The sequence below is a fragment of the Mauremys mutica genome, chromosome 5, assembly GCF_020497125.1.
Source record: "Mauremys mutica isolate MM-2020 ecotype Southern chromosome 5, ASM2049712v1, whole genome shotgun sequence".
NCBI lineage: Eukaryota > Metazoa > Chordata > Testudines > Geoemydidae > Mauremys > Mauremys mutica.
The window spans coordinates 126,511,764-126,530,787 of NC_059076.1; the positions used below are offsets into that span (position 1 = coordinate 126,511,764).

General features: G+C 43.9%; 1 protein-coding gene across 2 annotated transcripts; it reads left to right on the forward strand.

The window, feature by feature from the left end:
- On the forward strand, positions 1 to 18,600 carry LOC123371216 (stem-loop binding protein). 2 transcript variants are annotated; one of them, XM_045018541.1, is made up of 8 exons: positions 1 to 224; positions 915 to 1,052; positions 8,120 to 8,224; positions 9,106 to 9,165; positions 9,447 to 9,578; positions 9,859 to 10,008; positions 16,808 to 16,892; positions 17,586 to 18,600. In XM_045018541.1, exons 1-8 carry the CDS (start codon positions 178 to 180, stop codon positions 17,700 to 17,702), a joined length of 834 nt encoding a protein of 277 aa, XP_044874476.1. In that variant the 5' UTR covers positions 1 to 177; the 3' UTR covers positions 17,703 to 18,600. The 2 variants fall into 2 exon arrangements, with proteins under 2 accessions (XP_044874476.1, XP_044874477.1); XM_045018542.1 differs by having other exon boundaries at positions 918 to 1,052.
- Positions 18,601 to 19,024: the final 424 nt, after the last annotated feature.

The following is a 19,024-nucleotide window of genomic DNA, read 5'->3' on the forward strand; positions in this document are numbered from 1 at the left end:
TGCGTCGCGCGGGAGCGCAGCCTCCCGGTCAGTCTGGGCCGGCGGGAGGCGCGAGCGGGGTGACTTGAGGCGGCTGCGACAGCGACCCGCGGCCCATCGCCACACAGACCGGCCGTGGCCCCGGCGCTGCCTCCCCTCCGCGCCCACCTAGCCGCGGGTCCGAGCCTCCCGCGCGCCATGTCCTTCCGCCAGAGGAGCCCCCACGGCGGCGGCAGCGAGAGCAGGTGGGCGGTGGCGGGGACAGGTGTCTCCGGTCCGGCCGCCGCCCGCGGGGTGCTGGGGCGGCAGCAGCAGCGTCGCGGGGGGAGGGAGCCAGCCGTGTTTCCCCAGAGCGGCGGGGAAGGTTCCCGCCGAGGGGCAGCGCGGCCGGGGGACCCCGAGCCCGCCCGCCGCCTCCGTTCTCCGGGGCAGTCCCTGGGCTCGTCCCCAGACGGGGCCTGGTGTGAATCCTCCCGCGAGCCCTGGCGGCCGAGGGCGCACAGGGCCGGGGCACTTCCCCGGGCTGGTGAAAGCGGGCCTGGGGGGGCACCGCGTCTCGCGAAGGGAAGCGCCACCCGGCGTCGGGGCGAGTGTCCCGGGGCTCGCTTGGGGTGAAGGAAGCGTCGCGCAGGGGGCGAAGAAACACATGGTCTTGCCGGGGGCTCCCAGGACGGGAAAGGAGCGGGAGGGGATGCAGACTGGAAAGAGAACACCCAGGTTTTTAGCTCCCCTCCGGGAAGACAGTATTTTCTGTGCGGATTCGGGTTGAGAACTTGAAGCCCTTTCAGGGACAAAGAGAGAACTGCTGGGTGTTGCTGTCAAGGTAAAAGTGGTGCCCGTATGCTTGTTATTGCAACCTTTGTTGCATTGTGGCTGTAAAAGGTTACAAAGCCAGCATGTAAGTTTCACTTTTTAAAGACTGACCGATTTCCCAGCAGCCCACAACACCCAGCTCGTTGGTCTCAAGGAAGGAAACGTGGAGCAGATGGGAAATGCAGAAAACAGAATGATTCAAATTCGTCCGTTTTTGATGATGAAAACAAGTATGGACCTTCTGACAACAGGTTGGATAGGTATGTTTAATAAAGGGTTTGTCCATAGTGTATGCAGCTGAAACAGGCCTGTGTTTCTTGTGCATGGGAAACAGTGAAACTGACCAGTATATTTTCACTTTCCAACCCTCCTGTGATATATCACTATCTAGTAACCTGGGGGGGCAGGGGGGGGGGGAGAGAGAGACAGGGATTAAAGTACCAGTAGGGCGTAAAAACAAAGGAATTAAAAACATTGCTTGGTGACATCTTACCTTTTTACCTTGCAGCTACTTCCTGTGACGAATAAATAGCTGAGTTGTCATTTTCTGCCCTGTTTTTGTTAATGGCACCCCTGCTCCCCGGAAAGCCTGAATCTGCTCAGCTTGCAGATAATTTAGCTTTGTGAGTCTGGGCATCATATAACCTTATGGTTAGGTAATAGGTAATAATTGGAGATATACCAATCTCCTAGAACTGGAAGGGACCTTGAAAGGTCATCTAGTCCAGCCCCCTGCCTTCACTAGCAGGACCAATTTTTGCCCCAGATCCTTAAGTGGCCTCCTCAAGGATTGAACTCACAACCCTGGGTTTAGCAGACCAATGCTCAAACCACTGAGCTATCCCTCCCCCAAGGACATGGGACATGGGATACGAGGACATGGGCCCGTTCCGAACCTCCATTTTCCCCTTAGGCGAGATGAGTGAGCAGAGAAGAGGGACTTGGAGTGATATGAGTTAAAGCTCATGGGAGCCGTTCCCAGGACTGGATGCTTTAGGGCAGGCCTGCACAACTCGTAAAGCAGCGAGGGCCATATTACTCCAAAGAAAACAGCTGAGAGCCGAACCCCCCCCCCCAGCACCGCCAACCCCCCCAGCACCACCCAGCCCCCCCAAAACACAACAACCCCCAGTGCCGCCCAGCCCCCCATCGCCACCCACCCCGTGGGAAAAAACCCTCCTTCCCCAGCGCCGCCCTGCTGAAACAGCAGTATTGAACGTTGGTAATATGTTATAGCTGGCCCCTTAGGTAGTATAATTAAGGTAAAAGAAAAATGTCTTTTTGCTAGAAGTAGAATAAGATCTTCCCCCCACTTTGTAATCAATTGCCCCGTTGAATGAATGAGGAAGGCATGGAAGGCAGGCACCTCCAGACAGCTGCAACCCTTAGAGAGGGGATGGGAGCCAAACCAGATCAGTAGAACAGGTCAACCACCGACTCACCGCTCGCCTCCTCAGCCCCCCTCCCCCGGTTTGCCTACTCACCCCCCGCCACTGCCCGCTTGCTCGCCTACTCAGCACTCCTTCCTTGCCGCCGGCTCGCTTGCCTGCTCATCTTCTCAGTCCCCCGCCTGCCTCCTCAGCCCCCCTCCCTCACCCGCAGCTTGCCTACTCACCCCCCATGGACCACACAGTGAACCCACCTATTCACCCCACACGGGCCGCACAGTGAGCCCACACGGGCCGCATGCAGACCCCGGGCCGCATGTGCAGGCCTGCTTTAGGGCTACTGCAGGAGCAGGGAAGCAGTGTGGATGGCTTTCCAAGGAGCTACTTTTATCTTTGGGAGAATACGTGCAGGAGATCAACTTGAGGTCATACCTTGTTCTCTGTTCGTGCTGCTACTTTGTGCCCTGAGCCACCAGGATGGGAAACATCAGTTGAGCAGCAAAATAGGTCTGATAAGTAGGAACATTGTGATAAAATTTGAAAAGGTAAATTTGTGCTGAATATTGGAAAAGATGTCCTCATTGTGAGGTATATTAGGTTTTACAATAGTCAAAAGGGAGATTGTGGCTTTATTGATTAAAATATTTAAGATTGGTCTGGACAGAGCATGGGGCAACATACTGTAATGCCATAGAGCCAAAGTTTTATATTGTGATGTAGTTCTGTGAGTTCTGCAGCAGCTCTAGAGCTTGGTTACTTGAAAAAGCAAGTGTTAAGTAAACAAAGGTGGGAAAAATCACCTTGCTGATATTGCCTTTCTGTGACAGTTAAATTACATTCTCCTTTTTTTATTTTTTGTAATTTGTGTAGTTGAATCAGCGCAGTCAATTAAAGAATGTTCTCATGGAGGGAGGAAAATTGTTCTCCTTAATCTCTGAGGATAGGACAAGAAGCGTTGGGCTTAAATTACAAAAAGGGCAGTTAAGGTTGGACATTAGAAAAAACTTCCTAACTGTCAGGATGGTTAAGCACCGGAATAAATGTCCTAGGGAGGTTGTGGAATCTCTATTGTTGGAGATTTTTAAGAGCAGGTTAGACCACGGGTGGCCAACATGTGGCTCCTTATATAGGCACGGACTCTGGGGCTGGAGCTACAGGCGCCAACTTTCCAATGTGTCAGGGGGAGCTCACTGCTGAACCCCTGGCTCTGCCACAGGCTCTGCCCCTGCTCCACCTCTTCCCACCCTCTCCCCTGAGCCTGCCATGCCCTTGCTTCTCCCCAAGAGCCCTCTGCATGCCACAAAACAGCTGATCGGGGGGTGCGGGGAGGGAGGGGAAGGTGCTGGTGGGCAGGAGGCTGTTGGAGGGGAGCTGATGGGAAGCTGCTGATGTATTACTGTGGCTCTTAGGCAATGTACATTGGTAAATTTTGGCTTCTTCTCAGGCTCAGTTTGGCCACCCCTGGGTTAGACAAACACCTCTCAGGGATGGTCTAGATCAGGGGTCTCAAACATGAGGCCCATGAGGTTATTTTCTGTGGCCCGCGAGCTCCTTGCCTCCCCTAACGTTTACCTAGAACGACTCTGGCCTGACGCGCACCAGGAGCAGGGCAGGCTGCCTGCCTGCCCTGCCCCCGTGCCACTCCGGGAAGCGGACAGAACCTGGGGGAGGAGAGGCAAGGCTCAAGGGTGTATGTTGATGTTGCTTCAGGCACCGCTCCCAGCAGCTCCCATTATCCGTGGTTTCCCGTTCCCGGCCAGTGGGAGATGCTGGGGGTGGTGCCTGAAACAGTGCCACACACCCCTGTGCCCCTGCTCTCCCATGTTACAGCAGCTTCCCAGAGCGGCACGGGAGCAGGGCAGGCAGGCAGGGAGCCTGCCCTGCCCCCGGTGCGCGCCGGGCCAGAGCCCGCCCCCCGAACTCTTTCCACATCCGAACCCCCTGCCGTGAGCCCCTTGCCACACCCTGCACCCAGACCCCCTGCCACACCCCTCCTGCACCCCAACCCACTGCCCTGAGCCCCCTGCTGCACCCTAACCCCCGCCATACCCTGCACCCTGACACGAGTCCCCTGTTGCACCCCTCACCTCTCCTGCACCCCAGCCCCCTTCCCTGAGCTGCCTGCTGCACCTTGCACCTGACCCCCTGCCACACCCCGCACCCCTCCTGCACCCCAACCCATTGCCCTGAGCCCCTGCCACACCCCTCATCCCTCCTGCACCCCAACTCCCTGCCCTGAGCTCCTGCCACACCCCTCCTGCACCCCATAGGGGCAGAGTTGGGGTGGGGATTTTGGGGAACGGGTTGGAATGGGGCGGGGAAGGGGTTGGAAGAGGTAGGGCCTCATGGAAGGGGTGAAGTGGGGGTGGGGCTGAGGGCGGCGGGGGGGGAGGTGTCAGTAATGCGGCCCTCAGACCAATGTACTAGTCCTCATGTGGCCCTTGTGGTCATTTGAGTTTGAGACCCCTGGTCTAGATAATTAGTCCTGCCATGAGTGCAGGGGACTGGACTAGATGACCTCTTCAGGTCCCTTCCAGTCCTACGATTCTGTGATTAAAAATATAAAATAAAAAAAATTCAACATGCATGATACATATACCAAGCATAGCTGTATTGGTATGAATTCAGATGCCTGGAAAAGCCCCTGGAAAGATTAGAAAAGTCCTGAAACCACTTCTGTAGGTCACAGAGAAGTACTCTGCAGACTGCCAATAGTCTACTGGTAGGGCCCTGTGAAAATTGTGATTTCACATACTGCATGGGAATTGTGAAATGAGCCCATTTTTTCCAACTGCTGGGTGGTGGAAGCAGGCATCCCTGTTTTGTCCTCCCCACTGAGGACACATCTGTTGGTGGAGAGATTAGTGGGGCAGTTCCCTGGAGAGGGTCAGGGAGGTGGCAGACTGGTCTTATTCTAGAGGGTCTTTCACCAATGGCCAACATCTAGGCGGCTGCTGCTGCAGCTTGCTGGCTAGCAGGGATGGGGGGATGCAGGGGGTGGCACTGACAAGCTGGTCATTAGGAGTCCTGATCTAGCCCACCCCACAGTGACCCACGCAGGTCCAGGGGAGACACCACAGTGCTGTCTGGTGAGGAACTGAGTGGGTCCACACACCCCACCATAGCCAGCATAGTGGCCACTATTGCTTGGGACACAAGCAGGTATGTGAGGGTCCCCTACCCCAGTAGGGTTATCAGGGTGAGGAGATGGATCCCAGTCTCTTCTCATTAACTAAACCTGGGCCTGCTGTGAATTAAAAAAAAAAAATAAAAATTGTGACCCCCCCACCCCCAACCACCACCACCTCCCTGGGGCCACAGTGAGAACTAGTGCTCTAAGAAGTAGTCTTGCATCAGCAGAGTGATGAACTAGATTGCCCAAAAGGACTTTTCCGAACTCTGATTTTTTTCCATAGCCCAGTCCTGGAGTCTTGAGCACAATTTTGGACACCATATTAGAGGGAAGATAGACTATTCAGCCTCCTAGTTGCAGTAACTGAAAAAGAAATCCAGAAATATGCTTAACAGAATTTAGGCAAAATGTCAGATCTGCTGCTTGTAGTGCAGAGGTGGGCGAACTACGGCCCGGGGGCTTCATCTGGCCCTTCAGACATTTTAATTCAGCCCTTGAGCTCCAACCGGGGAGTGGGGTCTGGGGATTGCCACCTCCAGCAGCGGCCCGGGTCGGGCTTGCCCCACTCTGCGCATGCAAGTGCTCCGCGCAGCTCCAGGAAGCAGCAGCACGTCCCCACTCCGTCTCCTACACGCAGGGGCAGCTAAGGGGCTCTGCACACTGTCTCCGCAGCTCCCATTGGCCGGCAACTATGGCCAGTGGGAGCTGCAGGGCAGCGCAGATAGCCATCTGGGCATGCCTCCGCATAGGAGCCGAAGGGAGGATATGCCACTGCTTCTGGGAGCTGTTTGAGGTAAGCACCGCCCAGAGCCTGCACTCCTGACTCCCTCCTGTGCCCCAACCCTGATCCCCCTCCTGCCCTCTGAACCCCTTGGTACCAGCCCAGAGCTCCCTCCTGCAACCCCAGCCAAAGCCTGTACACCCCTCCCGCACCCCAACCCCCAATTTAATGAGCATTCATGGACCGCCATATAATTTCCAGACCCAGATGTGGTCCGTGGGCCAAAAAATTTGCCCACCCCTGTTGTAGTGGCTTTTAATGTAATATAAAGCATGCTGTTTTTTCCCTTCGCTACCGCACAATCTGTAGTTTTTGTTTAACTGAAGAGGCCAGCATTATAAATGAGAAGCTATACTACTGAAAAGTTTGTAGTATTTTGTAAAGTGAATTGTCATTGAGTTCAGTGTTTGTGTTCCACTTCCATTTCAAGGCTTCAGAATGTGCTCCATTTACAAGGAAGAGGTTTCTTACCATGTGACCCTGCAAACGCAATTTAGCAGCTGAAAGTCAAGCTTTGTTTGTGGCTTGTCTGTTGTTGGCAGGACAGATTCTCTCACCTGTGCATCCCCCTTGCCTTAAATTACACTTGCATGGTCCTGTTATCAGCTCTGCAATTTGTTGATGCAAGAAACATAACAGAATACAGATCATTCTCCCATAGCTGTGTTATACTGTCTGGAGTGACTCTCAACAGTGAGTGTCTACCTCAGGGCGGACACCTGGTTCACTGTACCAGTCTTACCATGGAGTCAGTCTTAGCCTCTCCAGTCTATCTTGCCACCCAGACCAAAAACCACACCAGATCAGGTTTCTCCCAGTCCCAAGAGCCCACTTACATGAGATCTGTTGATACTCCAGATCTTACACCAAAGACGATGCTGGCAATAAACTAACTATAGGTTTATTAGCTAAGAAGAAAGAGTTATTGAGAGGTTAAAGCAGGTAAAATATAACAGGTAAATCACAGTTTGTAACTCCAGTAGTGACAAAGATGTAATAAACTTCCAGTTTCCCAAAAGCCTTTCAGGGCTACCTAGATTAATTCTGGGGATCTCCCTCTTCTTATTCAGTTATTCTGCCCTGTTAGAATCCAAACAGTCCAGAGATGATGGATGATTTCTTGAATCCATATTTATAGCTCCTTTACAGAAAAGCAAGCTGACTATTATCAGAGGGGTAGCCGTGTTAGTCTGGATCTGTAAAAGCAGCAAAGAATCCTGTGGCATCTTATAGACTAACAGACGTTTTGCAGCATGAGCTTTCGTGGGTGAATACCCACTTCTTCAGATGCAAGTGGTGGAAATTTCCAGGGGCAGGTTTATATATGCAAGCAAGAAGCAAGCTAGAGATAACGAGGTTAGTTCAATCAGGGAGGATGAGGCCCTGTTCTAGCAGTTGAGTGAAAACCAAGAGAGGAGAAACTGGTTCTGTAGTTGGCAAGCCACTATGTCTACCCAGGTGGGCTTTTCCCTTTAAGACAATGTGTGAGGAATGCACATAGACTTTTGACCTCCCACCATATGCATAATGGCCACTCACTTTGAAATAAGCATTTTCTGTTAAAGTCTTTAAGTCCTTCATTAGCATTTCACAAGATTTCCTTGATGGGTAATTTAGTTACCAGGGTATTTACTGTGTAAATGTTTGCTATTACATTATGACAGGAATAGATAAATGAAAACAGTACCAGTAACATTCCACTAGTTTTCATGAAGTTTTAAAAATCTGAATACATGCTTATATATCTAACCATTACTTCGATGTACACAAGTGAATTGATCTGAATACGCTCTAGCATAACCAGGCCACCAGCGTCACAAGCTATACAAGCTCTGCAATGGTAACTAGTCTGAAACTTTGTAGACTTTTTTATTAGTGCATGTAGATATGATTGGATACACATAAGGAATACATTAAGTAAGCAGTTCTATTGAAAATACTTTAAATAGCTATCAAATTAGAGATTAATTAGGTGTGGGAATTAGGATAACATTCCAGTTTTCATGCAGAGATTTTGTTTTTCAGTTTTACAACACCAGAAGGTCCTGGACCCTTTTCAAGATGTTCAGACTGGGGATCTGTAGTTGAAGAAGATGAAATGAGGACCAATGTTAATAAAGAAATTGCAAGGTATCATGGGTTATATATGATTGGTGTTGCAAAAAAGACCTCTTCTTGTAGAGTCATAGCTGCTTTTTTACCTTCAGTATTATAGCAGTACGATAATGAAATATCACTTATGGCTGTCATATGTAGGGACAAGTTCTGATTTCTGTTCCCAGGCCAGCTTAGACTTAGAAATACTGTAAAAGTGATGTAGTCCTTTGAAAGGAGGTGGCCAACATCACTGAACTGCCAACAGTCTAGCAGATTCAGGATTGTCTTGCTGTGAGATTGACTGTCTTTGAATGTCATCCCATCCACTACTCATCTGTTTTCATAATTTCTGTGATAAGACTTTAGGTGGAGTTTTGAAAGATGAATCTTCAGATTCCAAAAGAGCGATGAAAGACCCATTTCCATGATCGAAAACATGCTTACCGTGCACCTATGATTTTGAACTTCACAGATGATTAAGATCAGAAGTAACCCATCATCATCATCTAGTCTGACCTGCACATTGAAGGCCACAGAACCTCACCCACTCCTGAATTAGACCCCTAACCTCTGGTTGAGTTACTGAAGTCCTCAAATTATGATTTAAAGACTTCAAGTTACAGAGATCCACCATTTACACTACTTTAAACCTGCAACTGAGCCATGCTGCAGAGAATGGCAGGGACCCTGGGGTTTTTTGCCTATCTGACCTGGTGAAAATTCTTTCCCAACCCCAAATATGGCGATCAGTTAGACCCTGAGCATGTGGGCAAGACCAACCAGCCAGCCAAAGTTGCAGTGAAGATGAACATTAATAGAAGTTGTATTAATTATTCAGTGGAAACAATTTATGAAAGTAACATACATTTCTCTTATTTTAAACAAATTTATACTGAATAAACTCTCTTTTCTAGATACAAAAGAAAGCTCTTGATAAATGAATTTGCAAGAGAAAGGAAGTCCTCTTCTGGAAGGTAAGTGTAAATTCATCTCTGGAGGTCAATGGAAAAATATCCTACAATAGTTACTTTTAAACTTCTTGTATGTCCATGATTTCCTTGTTGTAAATAATCAACTTGAAGTAATTTGTTTTAACAAGTTCACCTTGTAACATGCTAATTCAACAAAATCCTGAACAGCCATTTTAGAAATAAACTGAATTAGTGCAGCAGGTCTAAGAATTGCTGTAACTGTGGGGCCTTCTGTGTTCTGGTGCTCACAAGAATATAATGCAATTCAAATCTTTTTTCTCTAGTTCTGATTCAAAGGAATCCACTGTAACAGTAGAACTTGAGACAGATGAAGTGGTTCTGATGAGAAGACAAAAACAGATAAATTATGGAAAAAACACAATTGCATATGACAGATACATTAAAGAAGTTCCAAGGTAAGTTTTGTTAGTGTATTATAAATATGTAAACATTGTGCATGTCTGGTTCTTCACATTTGGTTACTTATTAAATTTGTTTATAGACCAAACTTCCTGGGGTGAAGGAGAGAGAAACCTGAGCTGCACAATAATCAAGCAGCTTAACTATCTTAAAACCAACCCAAAATATTCTGAGAATGGGATTTAATAGACTTCCAGTGTTAGACAAATTCAATCACTTTAAAGATGATTTGAAAAGCTATAGTGGAATTTTCATGATAATTTTCTGAATAAATAGGTGTCATCGAGTACCAGGGGTCCATCCTAGGACTCCAAATAAATTTAAGAAGTATAGCCGCAGGTCCTGGGACCAGCAGATCAGACTGTGGAAGGTTGCTTTGCATTCTTGGGACCCTCCTGCTGAAGAAGGAAGTGACTTGCAAGGAATGTATGTATCGATCAAGCAATTTTTCTTCTAATATATTACAGTTCCTTTAGAAAATATGACTATGCTATCATCTGACTCATCTGAACATTTTAATTTATTCATCTACAGCTTTTTTCAAAGTGCTTAAAGCAGTATTAAATGTTCACACCATATAAACACTTTTCTGTTTATAGCTAAGTTCCAATTCAGTTCACCTTCAGTCAGACTATGTAAGGCTCACCTGGCTCTCCATATTTAGCAAGCCTCTGGCATCCGCGTGTATTGTCACCAGGGATAACTTCCGTTCCAAGTCCTTCAGGCTACCTTTTGCCAGATTTGAATGCTATATCTTTGTAAACCCAAGAAGCTACTACTAATGGCTTGAAGGCTCTGCCTGCCAGAACCTAAAGCCCATTCTAGTCAATAGATTAACCAAGCCCCACTGTCACCATTATTTCATATCTGAAGCACTGTTCTAGCACAACACAAATTGGCAGAAGCTATTAGATCTATCTTATGATCAGAATGGTATAAATCAGCAATACTTGCAGCTCAGGAGCCTTCATTTGAGTGGCTCTTTGCAGCGCATAATATTAAAACGTGATTTTAATTATTAATCAATCAGGAGGCTTTTACTATGTTATTAACCAATCGTAGTTGATAGGCCAGTCTGTTAATCACAGTTAATTCACACGATTAACTAAAAAAAAATTAATTACAGTTTTAATCAGTTAATACATACCAATTGTACCATATATACTCGTTCATTAGCCTATTTGTTTATAAGCTGACCCCCAAAATGGATAGGTAAAAATAGCAAAGACTGTATGACCCTTTCATAAGCCGACCCTATATTTCAGGGGTTGGAAAACTTTGGCTCCCGGCCCGTCAGGGTAAGCCGCTGGCCAGTTGGGACGTTTTGTTTACCTGGAGTGTTCACAGGCACGGAGCCCCTCAACTCCCTGTGGCAGCGGTTTGTCGTTGCCAGCCAATGGGAGCTGCGGGAAGTGGCGCCACTTCCCGCAGCTCCCATTGGCTGGGAACGGCGAAAAGCGGCCATAGGGAGCTGAGGGGCTCCATGCCTGCCGACGCTCCAAGGAAACAAAATGACAATGTATTAGATATTCAATTCAATGATTCCATAGAGTTTTTAAAATTGTCAAATTTTGGGATAGACCTATTTATAAGCCAACCCCCGCTCTTTGATGCGTCACGTTTTACCAATAATATTCAGCTTATGAATGAGTGTATAAGGTAATTTACATTTTCCAAATATATTGATTTCTATTACAACACAAAATACAAAGTGTACAGTGCTCACTTTATTTTTTGTTACAAATATTTGCTCTGCAAAGGTTTTTTTCAATTCACCACATAAAAAGTACCGTAGTGCACCTTACAAATGTAGATTTGTTTTTTGTTACATCACTGTTTTGTTTTTGAATGCAATGTAAAACTTTAGAGCGTACAAGTGCATTCAGCCAATCGCTAAGACAAACAAATTTGTTTATATTTACAGGAGATAATACTGCCCCCTTCTTATTTACAATGTCACCTGAAAGTGAAAACAGGCATTGGCATGGCACTTTGGTAGATGGCTTTGCAAGGTATTTATGTGCCAGATATGCTAAATATTTGTATGTCCCTTCATGCTTTGGTCACCATTCCAGAGGACATATATCCATGATGATGATGAGTTATGCTCGATAATGATCCAAAGCAGTGCGGAGTGACACATGTTAATTTTCATCATTTGTGTTAAATGCTGCCAACAGAAGGTTGACTTTCTCTTGGTTCGGGTTCTGCAGTTTCCATATTGGAGTGTTGCTCTTTTAAGACTCTTCTGATAACATGTTCCACATCTTATTCTTCTCAGATTTTGGAATGCACTTCAGATTCTTAAACCGTGGGTTGAGTGCTGTATCTATCTTTAGAAATCTCACATTGGTACTTTTCTTGGCATTTTGTCAAATCTGCAGTGAAAGTGTTCTTAAATCAAACAGCATGGGCTGGGTCATGGTCTGAGACTGCTATAACATATGCTATAACAAGTATATGGCAGAATGCGGGTAAAACACAGGGCAGGAGAGATACAATCTCCTCCAAGGAGCTGAGTCACAAATTTTAATTAATGCATTTATTTTTTTAACAAGTGGCATCAGGATGGAAGCATGTCCTCTGGAATGGTGGCCGAAGCTTGAAGGGGCATATAAATGTTTAGCATATCTGGCACATAAATATCTTGCAATGCTGGCTACAAAAGTGCTGTGCCAATGCCTTTTCTCATTTTCAGGTGACATTGTAAATAAGCGGGCATCATTATCTCCCGTAAATGTAAACAAAATTGTGTCTTAGCAATTGGCTGAACAAAGAAGTAGGACTGAGTGGACTCGTAGGCTCTAAAGTTTTACATTGTTTTGTTTTTAAGTGCAGGTACGCAACACAAAAATCTAAATTTGTAAGTTGCATTTTCACAATAAAGAGATTGCACTACAGTACTTGTATGTGGTGAATTGAAAAATACTATTTTACGATGCAAATATTTGTAGTAAAAAAATAGTGAGCATTGTACACTTTGTATTCTGTGTTGTGATTGAAATCTATATATTTGAAAATGTAGGAAAACATCCAAAAATATTTATAATAAATTTAATTGGTATTCTATTATTATTTTAGTGCAATTAAAACTTTTTATTTGCAATTAACAATTTTTTTGATTGTTTGACAGCCCTAGTAGTTGATAAAAATAATACTTGGTCAGTCATTTTGCTGTGAGAATAAAATAAATAAATAAAACTAAACATTTCCCGTCATTCCATTTTTTATTTATATATATAAAAAAATTCACTCTACTGGCTGTATTGGGTAATGTTGATTCCCTAATGTGGGTCCTGAACCACTGAAGTCTGAGTAACACAAAGCAACTTAGGCATTAATGCTCCGTTTTGCCATGGCATTACCCCCCATTCCCTCCACCAAAAAAGGTTATGCCTCCAAATTAGCGACCTCTTAATACAATGTTTTTGCCTTTCAGTCTCTAGGATGTACCAAATCCTGTGACTGCAGGGTTGTGGAAACAGTGATGATGTTCCCTGGCTCTGCATGTTTTGTGCTTAAGAGCTTTTTGGCAGGAACAGCCTACTTCCCCTTACAACTGGAAGGGAAATTATCTGATATTGGCATTGGTGAGCAGATAATTTTCTGAAAAAGACAAAATGGACATGGCCCCATGTGATATAAATTTAAGTAGAAATGCAGCTTCAAAACCATTTTTAAAGTTGAAAGCCATGACTTTCGACTGAGCTGCATTGGACCTCTCTTCATAGATTTCAGGAGAAGTAGGTAATGTTTTTAATGTGTGTTTGAGTGGAACTGAATTTTACCAAGTTTCTAAAACAGTGTGTTTTAACCCCTTTATCCCGTGGCACAAAATTCAGCTACACTTTGTTTCTATCACAGAAGAGTCCACTTGGCTCTCTTCCCACTAAATTTGTCTTCCATAATGCTCGGTTCTTCACAAGTATCAATATTGCTATCTTTGACAATTGCATTGCTCTTCAGTCCCAAGAATTTAACTTACAACGGAATAAGTGGTAAGGACTTTCTCAGTAGCTTGATTATTGCCTCAGCTGGTCTCAGCAACTCCTCACCAGTGTTCTTGCTGTCCACTGCTAGGGCCTCTTTGCTCTGAGTGGTTCCCCTTGTGCTGTTCTTGACACCATCTCACGTATAGATGACATCCTGCCATCACTTACTCTGTTTGCCTCAGACGTAGCAAGAAGACTTTGAAGGCAACACTTAAATGATGCCTAGATTCCTGCTCATTTGAATCTGTTGGAGAATGGCAGTGTGGGTCAGTAGTCCCGGAGATTATATAACTCACTATTTTTAGTGGGTTTAGGTGTACTTTGCGTGCAGTCTTTTTAGCCGTAAAATAGAAGAATAAAACTGTTTAACCCAAGGGAATGGAACACAAAGGCTTATCTTCTTGATGAAATCAGGAAAAGACTGGAGGATATAAAGGGCAAAGGTTGTCTTGTTAAGGGCTTGTTACGTTGAAGTTAATCACTATTTGGGACAGATTTGTGCTCTTTTATATTGAGCTGGCTCATTACAATCTAATATTAACTTTGTGGAATTAAACTCCGCAATATCGGTGTGTGTAAGATAAATAGTTGTAGAGATTGGACACAGTACATAGAATGATTAGGACAAAGATGAATGACTTTTGCAAATGTGCAAAACTATACTAATGGGATATCAGTTTAATAATCTTTTGTTTCATCCGGCATAAACAATTATTCTAAATATTTTAGAACGTGCTATTTCCATCGTTTAGTAATATTTGCTTGCTTTGCTCAAGCTGGTAGAAGTAGCAAAGAATGCAGGAAGATGTCTTTGATCCAAACAACTCACAATTAAAATTATAATTGTTGACTGTTAAAACCTGAAGTACAGTCTGAGGGACAATACAATTTAAATGAATAAAACCCCTGGAACTCCATTATGGGTTCCCAAAACAATTAATAGTTTCCCAAATCTGGGTTTAAGTGACTTGCTCAGCATCACATAGGAAGACTTGGTGAGGTGGGACTAGAACTGAGCTCTCCCATGGCATCAAAGAGACATTATTAAGGGAACAAGAGCAAACTATCCCACTGCGTAGGAAAGAAAAGGAAGTATGGCAAGAGAACACCCTGGCTAAAGCAGGAGATCTTCAATGATCTAAAACTCAAAAAAAGAGTCCTACAAAAAGTGGAAACTCGGTCAAATTACAAAGGATGAATATAAACAAATAACACAAGTACGTAGGGACAAAATTAGAAAAGCCCAGGCACAAAACGAGATCAAACTAACTAGGGACATAAAGGGTAACAAGAAAACATTCTACAAATACATTAGAAACAAGAGGAAGATCAAGGACTGAGTAGGCACCTTACCCAGTGACGGGGGGAAAGACTATAACAGAAAATGTGGAAATGGCAGACATCATTACTCACTTCTTTGTTTGTTTTTGATTTTCACCAAGAAGGTTGGTGGCGATTGGATGTCCAACATAGTGAATGCCAGTGAAAATGAGGTAGGATCAGAGTCTAAAATATGGAAAGAACAAGTCAAAAATTACTTGACAAGTTGCCTTCAAATCACCAGGGCCTGATGAAACGCATCCTAGAATACTCAAGGAACTGAATGAGGAGATATCTGAGCCAGACATTCCAGAAAACTGGAAAAGGGGCAAATATAGTGCCCATCTATAAAAAGGGAAATAAGGACAACCCGGGGAATTACAGACCAGTCAGCTTAACTTCTGTTTAACCAGAAAGATAATGGAGCAAATAATTAAGAAATCAATTTGCAAACACCTAAAAGATAATGAGGTGATGCTTAAGTAACAGCATGAATTTGTCAAGAACAAATCGTGTCAAACCAAACTGATATCTTTATTTGACAGGGTAGCAAGCCTTGTGGATAGGGGGAAGCAATAGATGTGGTATATCTTGAGTCTAGTATGGCTTTTGATACTGTCTCGCATTACCTTCTCATAAACAAACTAGGGAAATACAACCTAGATGGAGCTACTGTAAGGTGGGTGCATAACTGGTTGGAAAATCATTCCCAGAGAGTAGTTATCAGTGGTTTAATCATGCTGGAAGGGCATAAGTGTGGCCCTTCAGTCTGGTAGGTGGGGCACCCTGCTTTAGTAATATCTAGCTCTTGTATCGCACTTCTCTGCAGTTGATCTCAAAATCCTTTATAAAGGAAGTCAGTATCATTATCTTCATTCCCCAGGGGAAACTGGGGCACGGAGGCAAAGTTACCTGCTTCTGGGTTGGGGGAGGAAAACATCTTGTGCTTTGCTTTTGAAGCACACTACACTAGATCTATTTCTCTAAAAGTTCACTGATTAGTAATTTACTACTGTGCTGTCTAAACAAGTTCTGAGCAGAACTAGATGACGCTAGCTAAAATGCCAGTGGGAAGTCAAAGCTAGCTTTCCTACTGTTTGTAGCAACAATGGGAACATTTAAAAAGTGCCTACTGAACAAATAAGGGAGTGTCTAAAGATAGCGCCACCTGCCCCCTCCTACCCCCCGTAAAAAAAAAAAAAAGGCGGCTGCTACTAGAAGGGAAGGGAGGAGAGATCTCTTCATTCACCAACTCCCTGAGCTGAGGGGAACCAGGTTTTTGTTGTTGCATCTCCCTGGGAGACCGCTGTAAACTGCTGGCAAAACTCTCCTCTTCCCAGGTTGCTACAAGCTTCCTCACTAGTTTCTATTCCTGCATATTGGAGACCCTCAGAGTTGATAGTCATCCCCTCACCAATGGGTGAAACCTTTTCTGGCACCCTCACCAAGGCTATACAGGTTCCTAGAAGAACAGCAGCAACTCACCGTGTTAATTGGTAGAATCTTGCTTTGATCTCTTGCTCCAAACATAGTGTGAGCACACTGGTTGTTTCTAGCATCAGCAAGTGGATTTTTAGATTAAAAGAGCTTTGCTTATCTTTAATGTGACTTTTGTGAGCGAGACATTCTTTAGTAAGATTCATGTTGTCATTTCAAACAGTTAAACTTACAAAAAATTGACATCTGAATTGAAAAGAGAACACAAGGTTATGAATTCCTAAAGTGATTCACCAAGTTCATTGCAAGCAATGCAGGATTTTTTCATTGCATCTGAGTGTTGCAAGCAGTGAGTTCCCTAAGTGACACAGCTGTTGGAATCGCACCACTTCCTTAAAATATACCATAGTTTAGTAGACTGCATTATTGAGAGATTTTAACTTGCTCTAAATCTCTGAATTGTTTTAATTTTATAGCACTCCTGTTGATCTTGGTGAGATGGAGACAGAATCCATAGGAAGTAATTCTACTGAATCTCAAGCAAGCTCTCAAGACAATTATGTAAGTAATATTTTGCCATAATTATTCAACTAAACTATATTTCAAATTAATAATTAGGGCTGTCAAATGATTTAAATCACAATCACAAGATAAAGTTGTGATTAATCAGTTTTAATCACCCTGTTAAACAATAATAGAACACCAATAGAAATTTATTATAAATATTTTTGGATGTTTTTCTACATTTTTTCAAATATTGATTTCAATTAGAACACAACATACAAAGTGTACAGTGGTCACTTGATATTTTTATGACAAATATTTTCACTATAATAAAGATAAAAGAAATAGTATTTTTCAGTTCCCCTAAGTCTAAAATGCTGTGACCTCTTGAGCAAAAAAAACAGCAGTACAAGGTCTAGTGTTCTGTACAGTCTTGCTTCCAAGTCTCTGCTGCTTCTGATATAGTATTGTTTGTATAGCGCTTTAGTAGAGCCTTGAGATGGATCCATATACATAGGTGCAACATCGCAAGGGCAATCTTTTAAAAGGTGGTGTATGTTCAAGCATTCACTAATACTAAGTTATTGAAATTTGGTATGGATCTGCCTTTAACACATCACATGATACTTTAGTGAAAATAGGACAGTCTAAATGAAATACAGAAATAATGAAATGAAGATGGAAATATTAAATAGATGAGGTGCACGCTGACCTTAATTTCTTAATCACTAATGTAATTTTCTGTTCTAGGATACCTTTTCTGGCACTCCCACCAAGGTTAGACATGTTGACTATCAGGTGGAAGGCGAATTTGACTTGGAGGCATGTTTGAATGAGCCACTTAAAGACTTCAGTACCGTGAGCTAAATGGTGCTCTGTGCAGGCTGTTTTAAGGGAAACATTCTTTTAAAAAATCGTGGAATGTTAGCCTGATATTCTCAAACGGGATGTTGTTCCCTACCTGTCAATAGTGCAGAAGCTTAAGCAAGTTAAAGGGCTGTTCCCTAATTTGTGGTCTGTCTACGTATTTTCTGGACCAAATTTGTGTAAAGAATAGAACTTACGTTGTGTAACTTCCTGTTTGACTTCTAATTTATGTATATCAGATGGTTTTACAAGACTGCTTTTTATAATTATTCAGAAGATGGAACTAGTCACAGAAAAAACAGCCAAAGGCAACGCAGCTACCCTCCAGCAAACATAGTTCTGTAAAACTTCAGGTTGTCATTCATTCTTTAGCTCATTATTGATCTGGACTAGATACTTGAACTACTGATCTAGAAGGAGGGCTCTGTCCTTGTTTCCAGAATCACCCAACCTCTAACTTTCCCTTTGATTTCCCTTAATTGGCAAAGATATTTGTGTAAGTGCTTTTTCCACATTGCAAGGTTTTCCTTTTGTCTGATTCATTTAAAGTAAATTCCTTTCATTTGCAAAAGCTTATTTTGTAATGGTGGGAAAGGACACAATATAAGTTAAATAGGGTTTCAGTATTAAACAAAACAAAACTGAAGTGTGGCAGTGCTGCATTAAGAAGCTGTAGCCTAAATTTGGTACCTGTAAATAGTCATGGATAGACATAACTTATCTAACACTTAGAGAAAAATAAACTATCTCTAGGGAAAGTGCTTGATTTGTATTCACTGTTTTTAATGTAAAACTGTTGTAAATGATAACTTTGTACAGACATTCTACTGAAAGCAGTTAATGTTTCTATTGCTTTTGTATGGGACAGTTGCTAAAAATAAAAATACATTCAATATTATGAAATATTTACAAGTCATTTTACAAGAAAAATGTTTTCCTTGTGGAAGTAATAAGAATGAGGTTGCTTGAGCTTTCTTCAAAGTAACAATCTAATGAAGTCTTGGATGCATGCTATGCCTAGGAATAGCATGACAGCTAGATATGCTAGGAAAGGGGATGGTCTAGAGAGCGGAGCATGTGACATGAGTTCCTTCCCTATCTCTGCCCCCTGTTATATATGATCTTGAGGCGGGGGGAAAGGTGGAGTGTGATTTTTACCACTCCGTAAAATGGAAATTCCTACTTCACAGGGTGTGCTATGAGGGTTGAAGTTTATAAAGTTCTGAGTAGTTTTATTCATAGCCAGCACCAGGCTCTCTTGTCGTCATAATGGGTATTCAGGAAGGATCCAAAGAGCAAGGGCTGTTAAAATAACACCAAGG

Bases quoted from the DNA above. Each gene is read 5' to 3' on its own strand.
- LOC123371216 (XM_045018541.1), top strand. From the start codon at position 178: ATGTCCTTCCGCCAGAGGAGCCCCCACGGCGGCGGCAGCGAGAGCAG. The intron at 1,053-8,119 runs GTATGTTTAATA...TTTGTTTTTCAG, and splicing joins TCTGACAACAGGTTGGATAG to TTTTACAACACCAGAAGGTC. The intron at 8,225-9,105 runs GTATCATGGGTT...TCTCTTTTCTAG, and splicing joins GTTAATAAAGAAATTGCAAG to ATACAAAAGAAAGCTCTTGA.